Consider the following 19,857-nt stretch of genomic DNA (forward strand, 5'->3'; position numbering starts at 1 on the left):
GATAATAGTTATCGGTCAAATAAGGGTTAAGCTTTTGTTTGAAAAAAAAAATGGAGAAATACAAAAGAGATACCAGCGAACTTCCAATAATCTCTGAGAGAAAGGGAGAGAGAGTAAAGCTTGACTCAGTTAAACGATCCCCCTCCAATTCAATGCTTCGTTTTGTTCGATCTGTCGGGTTGGTTGTGGGTTCGTTTGTATAACTGCCCGGCTGGTACTAAAAACGCCAAACACCGGAGCTTACCACAGACCTCGAACCACCATCGAGTGTCAGTTAAGCACGGCCAGTCGACGAGTTCAAACAAATAGAGCGGTAACTTAAGTTTACAACGAGAGATTCGATAACGAAAAAGGTTCGCAAAAGAGACCATTATTATTGTTGGTGATTAATGTTGTTGTTATTCGAAAGAAGCAATCACTGTTTTTGAGTTGCTTGTTTCATTTTTTTTTTATTTCTGTAATCGTTAAGTGTGGAAACTGGAAACCCAAAAAGAAAAAAAAATAGAAAAAGAAAAAGAAACATGCCAAATTGTTATCATTGACAGAAATTTCGTGTTTCAAATTAAATATGGAATATTGAAGTGTGTGTGTGTGTGCGTGTGTGACTGTCTGACTATCTGTCTCTATTTTGTGCATCACAATTTGTTTCAATTTTTATTTCACGCTTTTTTTTGCAATTGAACAGTGCTACAAACCAAAAAAAAAAAAATATTGAAGACAAGAAACGAAACGAAAAAAAAAATTGAACTGGGACCGGTTTAGCGGAGGAGCTCCAAACAAGTGCTTATATCATCATACAAAATATCCATCATAAATATTTTTTTTTTATTTTTTGTCTTCGTTGCGTTCAAGTGAACCTCCTCCGGTTGGTATCACACAGAGGCCATATTTTATTTTTTATTTATTTTTTTACTACAAAAAAAGCAAGGCTCAAAAAAACATTTACCAAAGATGAATTAAAAGAAAGAAAACATAAAACGAGTACATTTCGCAATAGTTTTCTTTATTTGGTGTTGGATTTTGTTTTTTTTTTCGAATTTTTATTTTTGACATTTTTGGCAAAGCAAAATAGGTATGTGTGGAACAAAATTTCAAGTAAACTGGTTGCTGTTGGCCTGTCTAAGACAATTAGCTTCGCCGCCTACCCATAACTTAACCAACAACAGCATATCATGTTGTCTGATTTTGTAAAATTAAATGTAATTTAATTGAGGTTATTATATTTAGTTGGCTATGTTGTTATTTGTATATGATTATTATTGTTGTTGTTGTTGTAATTGCAGTTGCAGTGCAATACCATGGTTGTGAAAAACCAGTGTAATCATCGTTCATTCCGAAGAAAACAATATAGAGAGTGGGGAATTATCCAAGTTATAATTAAGTTTTTATCTCGTCTTGTAGCCATAGCTACAGTGAGTGTCGAAAATGAGTTCATATTCCATATACGTAAACGTTTGAATATAAAACAAATTAAAAAGTCTCAGGTTTAGCCGACAGATGTATACCTTCAGACAATGTTCGCTTATTGAAAAATATTTTGACTTGCTTTGTGATTATTCCAAATTTTGACCATTTGTGAGGGAGGTACCAAAAGGGATGGACCGACATATCCCATCTTCACAGCAGATCTTGTGTTAATAGAAATAATAGGATGTGTGAAATATGAAGAAAATCGAATGCTTATATTGGAATTCTTTTTATCGTTTTTGTTATTCAAAGCTTTGACCCTTTGTGGGGGAGGAACCAGACGGAATGGTCTCTAACATATTTTTAACAGATCTTGTTTTGATGGAAATATTGAAATGTACCAACTCTGAATGAAATCGGATGTTAATTTCCCGTTTTATGAGCTTCATGGATACCCAAAATTGTGACCCTTTGTGGGGGAGATACCAGAAGGGGTATACCGATATATCCCATCTTCACAGCAGATTTTGTGTTTGTAGAAATAATGAGTTATATGAAATATAAAGAAATCCTAATGCTTATTTCGGATTTAATAAACGTTTTGGTTATTCAAAACATTGGCCCTTTGTGGGGGAGGTACCAGGAGCAATGGTCGGATCTCTAACATATTTTTAACAGATCTTGCTTTGATGGAAATATTGAGATGTGCCAAGTCTAAATGAAATCGGATGTTACTTTCGCGTTTTCGGAGCTTCATGGATATTCAAAAATTTTGACCCTTTGTGAGGCAGGTACCCGAAGGAGTGGATCGATATATACCATCTTCACCGCAGATCTTATGTTAATAAAAATATTGAAATGTGTGAAATTTGAAGACAATTGGAAACTTACATCACATTTTATAAGAGTTAAATTTATTCAAATTTTTGACGGTTTTGTGGGGGAGGTACCTGAAGAAGTGAACCGATTTATCCCATCTTCACACCAGATTTTGAATTATTAAAAATATTGGGATATGTTTAATATGAAGACAATTGGAATCTTACATCACATTTTAGAAGAGTTAAAATTATTCAAAAATTTGCCCCTTTCTGGGGGAGGTACGTGGTGGAGTGAGCCGATATTGTCCATTTTCACAACGGACCTAGCACTGATGCAAATATTAGGATTCGCAAATTTGTAGCAAAATCGGATTATCCTTTCTCTTTCTGTGCAATAAATTATTTTCTTTAAAATGTTGACATTTTGTGGGGGAGGTACCAGAAGGAGTGGACCGATATATCCCTGATGGTATAAAAATTTCGTGGCTAAATGTGACTAGGATTATCAAAGTAACGAAAATTGGCGGGTACCGTTATAGTTCCTCTATGAGAAAACATGGACCTAGATATTCAAAGGCCTGCCACTGGAGCTAGAACCCATTATGACCTACAAATACCAAATTTTTAAACAAATCCGTGGGAAAATGTGGCAAAAATCATCAAAATACCGAATATCGGGAGTTAACGGTTTATGGTGACTATTCCAAAACATGGACTAGTATACTTCATTTTCAATGCCAACCATCCTAGACACAATACAAATTGTTGCGCCAAATTTTGAAGCTCTACGTCAAATAATGTGGGATGTATCGTGACTTCAACAGACGGACGGATATCGTTAAATCGACTTAGAATTTCAAGTTGGTCATGCTTTTCAAAACAACGTCCTTACATCGACTCTAATCCTCAACCTTTATTCTCATTCCAAATTTTAAGTTTTTAGCTCTAGCGATTTACATGATACGAAATGGTACCAAATGTAGTACATTTTAGTACTTTTCGTACACTAATAGTGCGAATTTCCAGAAACCCATTTGTGCACCTATCATAAACTACATCAGTGAGTGTTTGATTATAATAGTATGGTAGTTCACACATAGTGACGTGTTAGAAAGTATGGTCATTTACACAAAGTGATGTTTTGGAAAGAATGGTCGTTTAAGACGTCTAAGACAATTTAGCAGGGATGTCAACAAATGCCATCCTGTCAGTAACACAGAATAAATTTTTGGAATTTTGTAGTTAATTAAAACAGTATAGTCGTTTGCACAAAGTGGCGTTTTGGAAAGTATGGTCGTTTGCACAAAGTGGCGTTTTGGAAAGTATGGTCGTTTGCACAAACTGGCGTTTTGGAAAGTATGGTCGTATGCACAAAGTGACGTTTCGGAAAGTATGGTCGTTTGCACAAAGTGATGTTTCGGAAAGTATGGTCGTTAACACAAAGTGACGTCTTGGAAAGTATGGTCGTTTACACAAATTGACTTTTTGGAAAGTATGGTCGTTAACCCAAAGTGACGTGTTAAAAAGTATAGTCGTTCACACAAAGTGACGTTTTGCAAAGTATGATCGTAAAGTTATTTCATATGTTATAGGATTAGTTTAAACTTTTTACTTGCTTAAAGTTTTATCGAAGGTATTTAATTATGTACGGTCGCTAACACAAAGTGTCGTGTTGAAACACTGAGAATCTTTGGGTAACAGAGGATCTCGCCATTAACTTTTTTAGACAATATTTTAGGTAAATTACAGATATTATATTATGGATGGTCGTTAACACAAAGTATAGTGCATAAACTCTTCAAAAAAATCTAAGATTGCTTGCCTTTTAGTAACAATAAATATTTTTATTTTAGATGATAGTAAAAGTATGGACGTTCACACAAAGTGTGGCATTACACAAGGATAGATTTTATGTTTCTATTTTATCCGTGCGGCCGTCCGTCTGTCTGTTGTAATCACGCTAGAGTCAAAACGAATTAAGTAAGAAAACTATAATTTTGCTGAGATTAGTATTTTGTACTCCCCGATATTCGGTATTTTGATGATTTTTGTCACTTTTTTCCATGGACTTATCTCACTGTCTACACAAGGAATTCCTTCTGAGCACTTTACCCCCTGGAATAGAATTGCCTATATAGGTCCACTGGAATAGAATTTTCTATAGAGGGAGAGATAAAAAAAATGCAACAAAGTCAAACGTCATAATTTTATTTTTTTTTTAAATTTTATTGAATGAAAGCAAAAAATGTCGGAAATAGCATCAAATGTCAGAATAAGTTTTGATTTGTTCGAATTGGTCACCTTTGGCACGAATTATGGCCTTAAAACGGCCAATGAAACCGTCACACGCTGCCCGAATTAATCACTGCGGTATTTTGGCCCATTCCCGGCGAAGCGTTTACTTGAGGTAATCGTCACTTTGGTATTTCTTAGTGCCAACCTTGCTTTCCAAAATACTCCAGACACAATAGTCCAACGGATTGGTATCCGGAGATTTTGGGGCCATTGTGCGCTGGAAATGAAGCGAGGAATCTCATTTTGTAACCATTCTTGGGTGGTACTGAGTGTGATGGTGCTGAGTCATGTTGGAATGTCCAAGGTCTGCTGTCAACATGTTTGCGTGCCTCTCCAGAATATTTTCGAGATAATATTCGGCCACGATCGATTAATACAAGCGGAGAACGACCATCGGCTGTGATGGCGGCCAACACATTGACCGTGACCGGCGTTTGAGTTCCGGTGGCTAACCGAAGGTGCACATTTTCAGCTGACCTCTTTGGCAAGTAAACACAATCATTTTGTTTGTTTACAAACTGCTGGACAACGAATGGTTTCTCATCGGAGAAATCCAAATTCGGCAGATCACCACTTTCGGCCAAGCGAAGCAACTCTTTAGCTCTTTTGAGTATATTTTCGTTCTGCTGCTGTGTAAGTTCTTGCACTTTTTGGAATTTCAATGGCTTTATCCCGAGCTAATTTTTCAATATTTGCTGATTGGAATATTGGGATATGTTCAGCTCACGAGCGATTTTTCGGCCACTGCGACGCGAAATCACAGTATCATGTTTGAATTTCCATTTTGAAGTTCATAATGGTTGTTTCAACTTATGACGGCAAATTTGCTATGCAGGTCCACGTCTTTGTATAGCTCACCTTTCTAATGGTGGAGGGTATAAAAACTTCGTTCTGACCGAACTTAGCTGTTATTTTACTTGTTGTATATTATCGCGCCTCTGTTCTAGACATTACTTCTGAAAATTGTTCACAAAAATTATTTTCTCAAAATGATCAAATCAAACGTCTATGATTTCGGCGAATAAGAAGACAATATTAGTTATAACTGATCCAAACTGCTTCTCCTCTCCGTGTTGTAGGCCATATTCCATTCCTTGATAATCCCTTGAAATCATCTCGGAATCTCAACACTATTTTACGATGCCATTAAAAATTACGATTCCTCCAACCTCTGGCGTTTCCATTGTCGTGCGTTTAAACACTTTGCTGTCATTAGGCTTTACTTTTTTTTACAATTGCGAACAATTTTGTATGCCAAGGTGTTATAAATGTGTATGTGAGTACGACTTGAACAATCGTTGTTGTTGCTGTTATTGCTTACATTAAATTATGGGGAAAACCCAAACAAACAAACAAATTGATTGATGTGTATGTACGAAGCTCTGCTGTTGCTGCTGGTGACGCAAGTTTGACCAATACTGCAAATAGCTTTGTTTGTAGATTTGTTTTGAGTTGAGATTTCGATAAAAAAAAAAAATAAAACGTTCGCCGATAGTCTTTTCGCTACTTATTTACTCTCTCCGTCTCACTTAAAGTATGTGTGGAGCTCAAACGATCTTTTTATATTCATATAAAAATAAATTATATTGTTAAGAGATGGATTGAATATTAAAGATTTTTTAGGACGTTTAATAGTAACGCAGTCGGAGGGAATTGAGGCTGAAAATTATTTAATAACCAGATAAAGCCAAGATTCCTTTTTCTAATTTTGGTCTGATTTACAGCTGAAGCCCTGATTTGAAAATATACACTCCAACCATAGAATTCCAATTCTTTGGCAAAGATCACAATACGACCACCTGTTTTTCAAATACTACCTGGTACTTGCGGTACTAGAATCAAGCCTCTAATGTGGCCTCGATATAGAGGCAGAGAGTTACATTAAACTTAATCTTCTCCATGGAAATATTTATTTTTTGCACTGGACCAAAACCACAACAATAGCGAGCGAGTTATACAAGTATATAAAAGTTGTGAAAATTAGAATAAACTGACTTTTGAGTGGCTGTCACACAGCCCAGAAAAGAACTTGATCTTCGCAGTGGTAAGACTGATTTAACATTTTTCGGAAATATCTGCATAACATTGAACAACTTCTCTAAAAACAAGTTAAAAAGTATCAATCAGTTCTGTCGACAGACTAATACCATCAGCCAATGTTCGATAATTTAAATATATTTTGACTTCTGTTATGATTATTCAAATTGTTGACCCTGTGCGTGAGGTACCCAGTTAATGCCTACGCAAATATTCCATTTTCATACTTCAACTAATACAGATATAATTATTGATATGGGCAAAATTATAAGAAAATCCTGAATAATTTTCTCAAGTTATTTCAAATAAAAATATTGAAAATTATGACCCTTTGTGAGGTACCAAATGGAGTTCGTATATATCATCTTCACAACAGATTTTGTGTTAGCAAAAATTTTTGTCTGTGTGAAATTTGAAGAGAGTTGGCTGCTTATTTCGAGCTTTTTGTTTTTTCAAAATCTTGACCCTTGTGGGGGAGGTCACAGAAGAAATGGTTCGATCTCTACCATCTTTACAATATCTTGTGGTGATAAAAATATTGAGATGTACCTAGTCTGCAAGTAATCGGATGCTAATTTCGGGTTTAATGAGCTTCATGGATATTCAAAAAAATTAACCCTTTGTGGGGGAGATACCAGAAGGAGTGGACTGTTATATACCATCATCACAGCAGATCTTGTGTTAGTAGAAATAATGGGATGTGTAAAATATGAAGAGAACCCGGGGCTAATTTCGGATTTTATGATCGTTTCGGTTATTCAATATGTTGACCCTTTGTGGGGGAGGTACCAGAATGAATGTTCCGATCTATGCCATCGTTATAACAGATATTGTGTTGATGAAAATATTGAGATATGCCAAGTATAAATGGAATCGGATGGTAATTTCACGTTTTATGAGCTTCATGGACATTCAAAATTTTAACCCTTTGTGGTGAAGGTACCAGAAGGAGTGCATCAATATATCCCATTTTCACACCAGATCTCGGGTTAATAAAAATATTGCAATGTGTGTAATTTGAATAGAAGCAGATGCTTGTTTCGGATTTTATGAACGTTTTGGTTATTTAATACGTTGAACCTTTGTGGGGGAGGTACCAGAAGAAATGAATCGATCTCTACTATATTTCTAACAGATATTGTGTTGATGGAAATATTGAGATATGCCAAGTCTGAATGGAACCGGATGCTAATTTCGCGTTTTATGAGCTTCATGGATATTCAAAATTTTGACCTTTTGTATGGGAGGTACCGGAAAGAGTGGACCGATATATCCCATTTTCACACCAGACCTCGGGTTAATAAAAAAAATAATAATATGTGTAATTTGAATAGAACCAGATGCTTATTTCGGATTTTATGAACGTTTTGGTTATTCAAAACTTTGACCCTTTGTGGGGGAGGTACCAGAAGGAATGGTCCGATCTCTACCATCTTTATAACAGATCCTGTGTTAATAGAAATATTCAGATGTGCCACGTCTAAATGAAATCGGATGTTAACTTCGCGTTTTATGAGCTTCATGGATATTCAAAATTTTGACCCTTTGTGGGGGAGGTACCCTAAGGAGTGGACCGATGTATTCCATTTTAACACCAGACTTTGGGTTAATAGAAGTATTGTGATGAGTGTAATGTGAAGACAATCGGACTCATACATGACATTTTATGAGAGTTATAATTATTCAAATTTTTGACCCTTTGTGGGGGAGGTACTTGATGGAGTGGACCGATATTGTCCTGACGTAGCACTGATGGAAATATGAAAAGTTTGCATAGTTGGAGCAAAATCGGATCATCCTTTCTTCCTCTGGCAAGTAAAAATTTTTCTTTGAAAATGTCGACCTTTTGCGGGGGAGGTTCAGAAGGAGTGGACACATATCAGAACTCGATCTAAATTTGATATTAATATTACAATGTACCAAGTTTGGACCAAATCGGATACTCCCTTCGAGAGTTATCGTGCTCACCTGCCAGACAGATGGACGGACGGACATCGCCAAACCGACTTCAAATGTCCTGAAAAAGATTTGTTCCAAAGAGACATAAATGTCAAAAACCGTTATTTCGATGAGACACGTTTTGGCCGTAGCAAATGATAGATATATACACTCTCTAGCCATTAGGCTGAGGGTATAAACATATTAATAATAATTTATATTGGGAACCCTTTTGATGACATTACGTCTTTTTTATTGCCGCCGCAACTGACCTTTTTTAAAAACTGATAATCCCGAATTAGTCACCTTGGCAAATAATAATCTCCCTATAATATACTTTAACTTGTCTGTTGTAGAACTTAATTACAATGCTTTATTGTTTAGCTGTCATTGTAGAAATTCTCCGATACATATTTCCAATATTGAATTTGATTTATTACCTCCTCGTTTAATGAAATGCGTTTTTCAAAGCTTAACCTTCCACTCCAATGTCAGCGGAAATTCCAATATTTTCCCTAGGTACTCTGACAAGTTAATAACAAGTCGTACATTGTAATAAAAGTTTATTAACATAAATAATAGAATTCCTAAGAAATTTTAGTAATGTTGTTACAAGTGTCACAAGATTATTGTTTTAATGACTAGTGGAGGATATGAGGAAATGCGATCATTGCATTTTGGAATTATACATTACATAACATGAAAGCAAAAGCGATTTGATGCAAACAGCGTGGTAAATAAAAGCTGCTAAATATACGCAATAGATTTTGGCCAAAAGGGCATCATAATGGAACCAGGATGCCTAATATCAATCCATTTCTATCTGAGTCTGATCTGGAATTGGAAAGTGATGTGTGGCCTATATTCTTAAATATTTATCAGTTTGTTATCAATCTGAAGATGGCGCTCGTTTTATGTGACTCAGATCCAAAATATACCCACAATCCTAAGTCCAAATATACCCACCCTAACAGAGCCCCAGGCCCTAAAAGGGCCGTTTAAAGATTTGTTGAATGCAAAAATATGAAATCGTTGCAGGAGGTTTGATTTTGTATAAAACTGACATATAGATGGCATTATATATATATATATATATATATATATATATATATATATATATATATATATATATATATATATATATATATATATATATATTAAGTTTGTCATTTCGTTTGTAACACCTCGAAGTATACATATTAAGCCCCACAAAGTATATATTTTCTTGATCAGCATAAAATTCTATGGCGATTTAGCGATGTCCGTCCGTCTGTGGAAATCACTCTAGCTTCCGATCGAAATGAAGTAGGTTGATAAAATTTTACTCAAATATATATTATGTCTATAGGACTTTTGGTATTGAAAATTGGCCATGTAGGTCCACGTCTTCGTATAGCCCTCATATAACTGTACCTCCCGATATTCGGTATTTTGGTGACTTAAGCGACACTATTCAATGGAAATGATTCAAATTTGGTATTTGAAATTCGAAATGGTTACTACAGCCTAAGACAGAAAATTGTCTGTGCAGGTCCACGTCTTCGTATAGCCCCAATATAACGGTACCTCCCGATATTCGGTATTTTGATGGTTTTATCGACATTATTCACCGGAATTGTTTCAATTTTGGTATTTGAACAGCCTATGACAGAAGATTGTCCGTGTAGGTCCACATTTTGGTATAGCCCCCATATAATTGTACCTCCCTATTTTCGGTATTTTGGAGATTTAATCGTCGTTATTCACCGAAAATGTTTACAATTTGGTATTTGAAGTTCGTAATGGATGCTACAGCCTATGACAGGACATTTTCTGTGCAGGTCCACGTCTTCGTATAGTCCCTATACAACGGTACCTCCGATATTCGGTATTTTGTTGATTTTAGTGGCATTATTTACCGCAATTGTTTCAAATTTGCTATTTGAAGGTCGTAATGAATACTACACCCTATGACATAAAATTATCTGTGCAGGTTCACATTTTGGTATAGCCCCCATATAACGGTACCTCCCGATATTCGGTGTTTTGATGATTTTATTGACTTTATTCACCGAAATTGTTTCAAATTTGTTTTTTGAAGTTCGAAATGGATACTGCAGCCTAAGGCGGAATTGCTTAAAATTTGGTATTTGAAGTTCGTAATGAATACTACAGCCTATGACAGAAAATTGTCTGTGCAGGTCCACGTTTTAGTATAGGCCCCATATAATTGTACCTCCCTATATTGATGATTTTGGCTACATTATTCACCGATTTTTGTTTAGACCCTAATATGACGACTACAGATTTTAACAGAATTTTTAACGGATTTTTTTTGAAATTTTGCAAATGGTGGAAGGTATTCAAAGTTCGGCCCGCCCGGCCTTACAGGTTTTGTTTTTCTTTTTTTTTAATATGTCAGGGGAAATCAATCTTTGAATTCTTGGAAAGCTAGCAACCTCATCTGAGTAATTCCAAATGATCCAGATATGTTTGCTCCCCCCCCCTCCCCCAACCTGGCGCCTCTTAATTGCCTCAGTTTAGCTTTTCATTCCGACAACAATGAATCACTTGTGTTTTTACAATTTCTGCTGCGGCCGTTATTTCATTTGCTTCATCTTCATTAAAAATGCAAAAAAACACTAGCAGAGCTCTTTAAATGCCAGTCAGCCGGACCGTCAGTTTTCTGCGTAATTCCCTGTAATTATGACGACAAAATCTCTGTCACCTTTGGGTCTGTGTGAATGAAACTGATGACAGTGGTGGGCAAGTTGGTAAGCTGGTGAGCAAACGACAACGACGACTCATTCACTACGAATTTCGTATGGAAACTGGTATCGCCATGTCGTCGCTGATGGTGTGATTGGGCAATTGACATTTTAAGGTCTAATTGTCGAAATATATTTGCATTTCATTGTTAATGGCCTGTTTTTTTTATTTTTTTACGGAATTTGGTTCAGATGAAATGTGTTTGTCATCCGTGTGTTAAACAACAAAGAAAACGACCACAAACTATGGAAGATTTCGCCGATGTTTGTGTTTTGGCTTAAATCGGACCAATGCGAGTATGAGTAGTGAGTCATCACGGGGAAAATATAAAAAAAAGATTTTGTTGTGTGATTGAGTTATTTTGGATTTTTTTGCCGTGCTACGCATGAGCTGTAGCATCCATCCGTGGGCTTTGGTCTCAACAGGAAATGCGCTTTTATTTTTAGCTCGTTTTCCAAATTGTTAAAACTTATGGCGGAACTGTTTTACAATGCCATGGCGAAAATGAGAAAGTTTTGAAAAATAATAATAATAATAATAACAACAATAAAAATGTAACAAAACAAAATAAATGAAAAAAAGAGGGTCAAACAAACAATTCAAGGAAGTGCCGATGATGGTGGTTGGACTTGTAATATGAAATGTAATTTTTTTTGTTGAAAAAATTGATGATTATTTTTCATTGTTAAGGGCTTTATTGTTGTGGTTTAGGAAACTATGAATAGTCAGAAAATACATGAACCTAACCAGGTTATTAGCTCTTTGTTCTAAAAATAAAAATAAAACATGGGCGGAAATTACCGTGACCTGTACTATTTTTTAAAGAATTAATTTTAATTAACAAACTTTTTATAATATGGGGCTTACAAATAAATGTATGGACAATCAAGTTCATTGAGCGGATCGACCACTCCCACTAGTTCCTTGGTTTTAAATTCAAAATTGTAGTCAACAACCAATAAATAAGTTAAAACAAGTAAAAAAGCAGCTAAGTTCGACCGGGCCGAACTATTAATACCCCCTTCACCATTTCGAAAGATCTTGAAGAATTTAAAAAAACCGTCGAAAAATACCACTTAAATGAAAATCGTTATTTGGGGCTACACGAAATCGTAGACCTGAATAAGCAATTTTTTGTCATAGGCTGTAGTACAGATTCCGAAATTAAATATGAAATTTGCCACAATTCCGTTGAATAAAGTCGTTAATATCATCAAAATACCAAATAAAGTTATGTGTGGGCTATATGAAGATGTGGACCTGCATAGACAATTTTCCATCATAGGTTGTAATACTCATTACGGGCTTCAAACTCTAAATACGAAATTTGAAGAATTCCAGTCAAAAATCATTAAAATGCCGAATATCAGGAGATACCCTAATATAGGGGTTTACGATATCGTAGACCTATATAAACAATTCTCTTCCAGGTGGTAAAATGCTCTCGAAGGAACTCCTAGTGTGGATTTTGAGACAATTCCGTTGAAAATGTAGCTAAAATCGTGAAAATACCAAATATTGGGAGGGACCGCTATATAGGGGATATACGATATCTTGGGCCTAAATATACAATTTTCTTCCAGGAGGTAAATTATTCAGAAGGAACTCCTCGTGTGGATTTTGAAACAAATCCATTGGAAAATGTGGCTAAAACCATGAAAATATCGAACATTAGGAGGTACCGTTGTTGGGTGATATGCCACTCAGTTAGACATTGAGGTGTAATCGATAATCTGGTTCCACATTGTTGTCTTTTGCCAAAATCGATTGTCAGGAAATCGAAGTCGAAAATACTACTATATTTTTATAGCTTCAGCCATTCAGAGGCTACAGAGGGTATATATTACTTGACATAGCCAAAACATGCCTCATCGAAATAACAATTTTAGACACTTGGTCTCTTTGGACCAAATCCGTTCCAGGACATTTGGATTCGATCTAGCGATGTCCGTCCGCCCGTCCGTCCGTCTGTGTGGCTGGTGAGCCCGATAACTCTCGAAGGGAGTATACGATTTGATAAAAACTTATTACATCGTAATATTATTGTCAAACTTAGATCGAGTTCGGAGATGGGCAATATCGGTCCACACCTCCTAGTATCACAAAATTTCAACATTTTCAATGAAAATAATTTACTGCACAGAAAGAGGAAGGACAATCCGATTTTGCTCCAGCTTTGCAAATCATAATATTTGCACCAGTGTTAGGTCAGGTGCGAAAATGGACAATATCGGTTCACTCCATCCAGTACTTCCCCCACAAAGGTTCAAAATTTGGAATAATTATAACTCTTGTAAAATGTGATGTAAGTGTCCGATTATCTTGAAATCACACACATCACAATATTTTTATCAACCCAAGAGATGCTGTGAAGATGGGATACATCTGTCCACTCGTTCTGATACCTCCCCCACCAAGGGCAAAATTTTCCATTCGGAATATTGAGATGTGCCAAGTCCGATTCCATTCAGACTTGGCACATCTCAATATTTGTATCAATGCAAACTCTGTTATAAAGATGGTAGAGATCGGACCATTTCTTCCGGTACCTTCCCCACATAGGGTTCAAGATTTTGAGAAACAAAACGCTCAAAGAAAGCAAAAGCATCCAACTCCCTACAAATTTCACACATGCAAACATTTTTGTTAACAAAATATCTGTTGAGAACCCCTTCTGGTACCTCACCCACAAAGGGTAACAATTTTCAATACTGTTATCTTTCTTAACTTGCGAAACAAACAAACTTGCTATGTCTAAATATTATTCTTAACCAGAAATCTGATATGAAGATGTAATTTATCGGAATTTATGATTTCGTATAAAAATGGATAATATCCTCGATTTCCTTTAAATTTTGCACATACCAATATTTTTATCTGTATTAGATGAAGTGGAATATTTCGGATCGCTATTTAATTAGCACATACTTTATATAATTTATAGAAAGTAGACGATATAGCCCAAATATGGCACGTTGTCGTACTTATATCAGACTTAGGTCAGATACGAATTAGACAATCGAGTATTGGCCAACCTCCCCCATAAAGGGTCAACAGTAGTTAAACATAACTCAAGGCTGGGGGTGTACATCTGTCGCCAAAACCGACTGATATTATTTAACTTGTTTTAATTAAAAGCCGCTTTGCGGATTCTGAGTTTGCCGCATAGAAACTTCGAGTAAAAATTTAGGGGATCGCGCCAAGATCCTCCATTACTCATTACTTCGTAATTACCATAATTTTTGGTACATAAGTAAGGAGTTGGTTGTCTTACTTTAGATGATTTATGGCTTTTGAAAGTAAATCAAAAATAGATGAATACCACTTTCCAATCCACATTTGGGCGCCATATGAGCGTAATATCGTCTTACAAGGTAAGGTGAATAGACTACCTTTTACATTACCAGAAATTTGAAAAAGGATGAGTTTTTAATTGAAAAAAATAAAGGAACTAGTAAAGGAGTGTTAAAAATATGAGCTTTGTCTTCTATCGAAGTTCATGGTAAAAAATGTAAGAGGTTTTGACCAGGAAAGTCGAATTGTGAGTCATCTGTTGGAATAGAAATTCCAATATCTATACCATTTACCCTCTATTCTAAAATTCTAAAATTATTATGTTTATTTTCAAGCTCTCTGATAATAGTAGCAATAATTGAAAAAATACCTTTCTTGCGGTCGTCCAATTGAATCGGTTCATTCCCCTCGGGGCATTTCTTTGAACGCTCTAAAAATAGACATCTTCCTTATGGGATTTCATGGCACAATCGCTGTGTGGTAATTCCCATTGATGCAGTATCATCGGCATTGACGTCTTTGGTATTTTATGACTATACAACAGTGGAACCTGCATTTTGGAGAATTCATAAATTCAAAAAAAAAAGAGATCTGTATATTTGATTGAGAATGAATTCCTAGAATTGATAAAGAACTGTAAATACATTTTATTTTGAATACGATAAATGGAATCTCCATATTGCCAGGTTCCACTGTTTTTGCTCTGAAGATGCTAACTCCGATGGGCAACTTCAGCAGCAGCATTCACTTCAGTGGTGCCGTTACTACTGCCTTATAACTTGGAAATTTCCTACAATTAGAAAAACCCCTCACGGTAAATGGAATCGCCAGGTTCCACTGTGTTTTGCTCTGAAGATGCTAAACCCGATGGGCAACTTCAGCAACAATAATCACTTCAATGGTGCCGCTTGGAAATTCCCAGCAATTAGAAAAACCCCCCACCAATTAAGATAATTGGGATTCTACTATTTGGCCCAGCCAATGAGGAATCGCGAGAAAGAGAGTGAGAAACTGGGAATTATATTTTAACAGGTTCTTATCATTTCATAATTCTAGGAAGACATCAAAAAAAATTCAGTCTTGATTGATTGGTTTGGCAATTCCGCAAAATTTGATGGCAATGAAGGTCGGTCGGTTGTTGGCTGGGTAAGAGGCTTAGAAGTGGTTGTGACAACAACAAGACCACCTGTCGTCGTGTCTAATCCCCACCAACCTGCAAGTGAGCAGCCCCATCGTAAAACCGTTGCTATCAAAACTATGGGGCCAATTCAAATCACGTTTGTTGTTTTTCTTGTTGTTGTCATATATCTGTCATTCTCTGCCAGTCATATGTGGCTGTCTTTCTGTCCGTCCCTCTAGCTATGACTGGGGATTTGTTTTGGTTTTTTTTAATTTCAAATCAAGCCACAAAATTGAATTGGTTATTAGGGTTTATTCACTCCAACCATGGCTTAGCTTGGCTTGTCTTGGCTATGAAATGCATTTCAAACGTGTCTGAAGCCCACAACCACGAAGCGGATAAATTTACTATCACGTCGCCGAATCTAAACACCAACAGCAAGGTCATTAACGTTTTGGTTTTTTGACTTTTGGTTATTTTATTACAAAAAAAAATTGATAATTCAATTCATAATTTTTTGGGCAATAAAACCATTTGACCAAGAAGTTCGGGATTTCATAATATTTTGCTTTGCCAATAAAGTCACATCTGGGGAATCATTCGGAAACAAATAAACAATTTTTGGAATTTAAAATTCTAAATTCTTTCACCTCCTTATTTCCTCTTTCAGCAATGAGAACTTTTAGTTGCATACTCCTCCTAACAGCCCTGGCTGCCCAAGGCTGGGCTGAAAATCTCTGCCTTATTGATGCCAATGCCGCCGACATACCCAAAACCATACGCTCCGATCTCTACAGAGGTCAACAGGAATTCACCCTAAATATGTTGGAGGCCATTCAAAAGGCCACACCCAACGAGAATATTTTCTTCTCACCCTACAGTACCTTCCATGCCCTGCTCTTGGCCTATTTTGGTGCCGATGGCAAAACCGAGGAAGAATTAGTGCAGGGTCTGCGTCTGCAATGGGCCAAGAACAAGAAACATGTCAACAACGGCTATCGCCTGGAGAAACAGATGCGTTACAGCCGCACCAAGAAAATGCCTTTGGAATTCAGTGCCGCTGATCGCATTTACTTCGACAAGTCCATTAATTTGGCTGCCTGCATGCAGGAGAACTTCCAAGATGAACTGGAATCGTTGGACTTTAGGAACAAGGCCGAAGAGGGACGCATGGAAATCAACAACTGGATTGCCAATCTCACCCGTAACGAAATCCCCGAAATGTTGAATCCTGGCGATGTCACCTCTGATAGTCAAATGGTTTTGGCCAATGCTGCCTACTTCAAGGGACAATGGTCGGATCAATTTGATGCCAAGGACACCAAACAGGAAATCTTCTACACGACGCCCAGCCAATATCAGTTCGTGCCAATGATGCATAAACGCGGTGTCTTCAACATGGCTGTGGATGAGAATTTAGGTGCCTATGTCCTGCAAATGCCCTATTTGACATCCCATGATGAGGAAAAAGAATCGGAAATCTCAATGGTCATTGTATTGCCACCCTTCGTTGAGGGTGCACTCGAAAAGGTCTTGTCCAAATTGAAACCCGATTCGCTGGAAAATGCCCTGAAAATGGCCTCACCCAAGGAAATTGATATCTCGCTGCCGAAGTTTGAATTTGAACAGAATTTGGAATTGGTGCCGGTAAGTTCGAATCAATATCAAATCAAAAAAAAATCTATAGAAAAAAAATCAGGCCTCAGTTATGCCTCTGAGGCATTTTTTTTTTCTATAGAAAAAAATCAGGCCTCAGTTATGCCTCTGAGGCATTTTTTTCTATAGAAAAAATCCGGTCTCAGTTATGCCTCTGAGGCATTTTTTTCTATAGAAAAAATCCGGTCTCAGGGACACCTCTGAGGCATTTTTTTCTAAAGAAAAAATCCAGCCTCAGGGATACCTCTGAGGAATTTTTTCTATAGAAAAAATCCGGTCTCAGGGACACCTCTGAGGCATTTTTTTTCTATAGAAAAAAATCCAGCCTCAGGGATACCTCTGAGGAATTTTTTTTCTATAGAAAAAAATCAGGACTCAGTTAAGCCTCTGAGTCATTTTTTCTATAGAAAAAAATCAGGCCTCAGGGCAAACTCTGAGCCATTTTTTCTATAGAAAAAAATCCGGCCTCAGTTAAGCCACTGAGGCATTTTGTTCTATAGAAAAAATCCGGCCTCAGTTAAGTCGCTGAGGCATTTTTCTCTATAGAAAAAAATCCGGCCTCAGTTAAGTCACTGAGTCATTTTTTTCTATAGAAAAAAATCCGGCCTCAGTTAAGCCACTGAGGCATTTTCTGCTATAGAAAAAAATCCGGCCTCAGTTAAGCCACTGAGGCATTTTTTTCTATAGAAAAAAATCCGGCCTCAGTTAAGCCATTGAGGCATTTTCTTCTATAGAAAGAAATTCGGCCTCAGTTAAGCCACTGAGGCATTTTTTTCTATAGAAAAAAATCAGGCCTCAGTTAAGCCACTGAGGCATTTTTTTCTATAGAAAAAAATCAGGCCTCAGTTAAGCCACTGAGGCATTTTTTTCTGTAGAAAAAAATCAGGCCTCAGTTAAGCCACTGAGGCATTTTTTTCTATAGAAAAAAATCAGGCCTCAGTTAAGCCACTGAGGCATTTTTTCTATAGAAAAAAATCAGGCCTCTGTTAAGCCACTGAGGCATTTTTTTCTATAGAAAAAAATCAGGCCTCAGTTAAGCCACTGAGGCATTTTTTTCTATAGAAAAAAATCAGGCCTCAGTTAAGCCACTGAGGCATTTTTTTCTATAGAAAAAAATCAGGCCTCAGTGACGTCTCTGAGGCATTTTTTTCTATAGAAAAAAAATCAGGCCTCAGTTACGCCTCTGAGGCATTTTTTTCTATAGAAAAAAATCAGGCCTCAGTTATGCCTCTGAGGCATTTTTTTCTATAGAAAAAAATCAGGCCTCAGTTATGCCTCTGAGGCATTTTTTTTTTCTATAAAAAAAATCGGCATCTGAGGCATTTCCTGAGGTGTTTCCTTAGGAACCTAAGACTTATTCTTCTTCCATAGAAAAATTGTTTTTTTCTTAGATTTCAAATATTTAAAATCTTTCTCTCTCTCCATCCAGATCCTCCGTAAATTGGGCATTAATAGCTTGTTCGATCACACAGCCAACTTGAGTGGTTTCTCCACCGAATCAAGTCTAATGTTTGGCGATGCCAAACATGTTGCCAAAATCAAGGTTGACGAGGAGGGCAGTACGGCCGCAGCAGCCACCGTTGTGTTCAGTTTCCGTTCGGCACGTCCAGCAGAACCCACCAAATTCGAATGTAATCATCCCTTTATGTTCCTGATCTATGACAACACCGCCAAGGCTGTACTCTTTACGGGCATTTATCGTGATCCCAAGACCCAGAAGTAGGTTTCCACGAATATGGAACCTCTATCACATCCAGTGAATTGAGAATTATTTTTTCCAAAAGTTCTCTGACCTGTGTTTTTTTTACTCGTCATCTCTTTTCTTTTGATTTATTTTTTCGCTTTAATTTTAACTACTGCAGCTGCTGCTAAAACCACGACATTTGCTTTTTTTTGCCCTATTCTTTGTCTATTGTTTTATGTTTTTTATTTACAACAACAACAACAAAAAAGAGGACGTGCTTAATAATATTCTTTTCTATGTGTGTGTTTTTTTTTTTTTTTTTTGTTTTATTTCGTTTATTATTATTTTAATTTTATTTAATTTGTATTTTATAAGTTTTTTGTGTTTTATTTGAAATAAATTATATTAATAATAATAATAATCATAACAATGACCGTTAGGGTAATTTATAATAAAAAAAAAAGGAAAAACAAATGAGAAAATTATTTCCGTGTTTTATTGTTGCTGTTGTCTTTGTTGAATGGGGAGAGAGAGAACTAGTTATTGTTAGCTGGCCCTAAAAATTTTCGCTTGCATGTTTTAAATTTGAATTGAAATGGGAAATGCTTTCCACGAAGAGTTATAATTGAGTTATTGAAAAGCAATTTGAGAATTTGAGAATTTTACAATTTTAAAATGTGAGTAATAAATATTATCTATTGTTTATGAGATATGACAATTATGCAATTATATGGGGGAAACTTATTTAAAAGAAGTCTAAAAAAGGGGGCCTTGAAAGTTCTTTTGTCTACAGACAACCCTATTTAATACATTTGATTTATGGAAGGTGTTATAGAAAATGTTCTGCCTAAAAAATC

General features: G+C 36.3%; 1 protein-coding gene across 1 annotated transcript; it reads left to right on the forward strand.

Annotated features, from left to right (window-relative positions):
- Positions 1-192: 192 nt before the first annotated feature.
- Positions 193-19,470, forward strand: LOC101893554 (serine protease inhibitor 88Ea). The gene is made up of 3 exons (XM_059118169.1): positions 193-353; positions 16,331-17,307; positions 18,746-19,470. Exons 2-3 carry the CDS (start codon positions 16,333-16,335, stop codon positions 19,037-19,039), a joined length of 1,269 nt encoding a protein of 422 aa, XP_058974152.1. The 5' UTR covers positions 193-353; positions 16,331-16,332; the 3' UTR covers positions 19,040-19,470.
- Positions 19,471-19,857: the final 387 nt, after the last annotated feature.

Source organism: Musca domestica, unplaced genomic scaffold (assembly GCF_030504385.1).
Source record: "Musca domestica strain aabys unplaced genomic scaffold, Musca_domestica.polishedcontigs.V.1.1 12, whole genome shotgun sequence".
Classification (NCBI taxonomy): Eukaryota; Metazoa; Arthropoda; class Insecta; order Diptera; family Muscidae; genus Musca; species Musca domestica.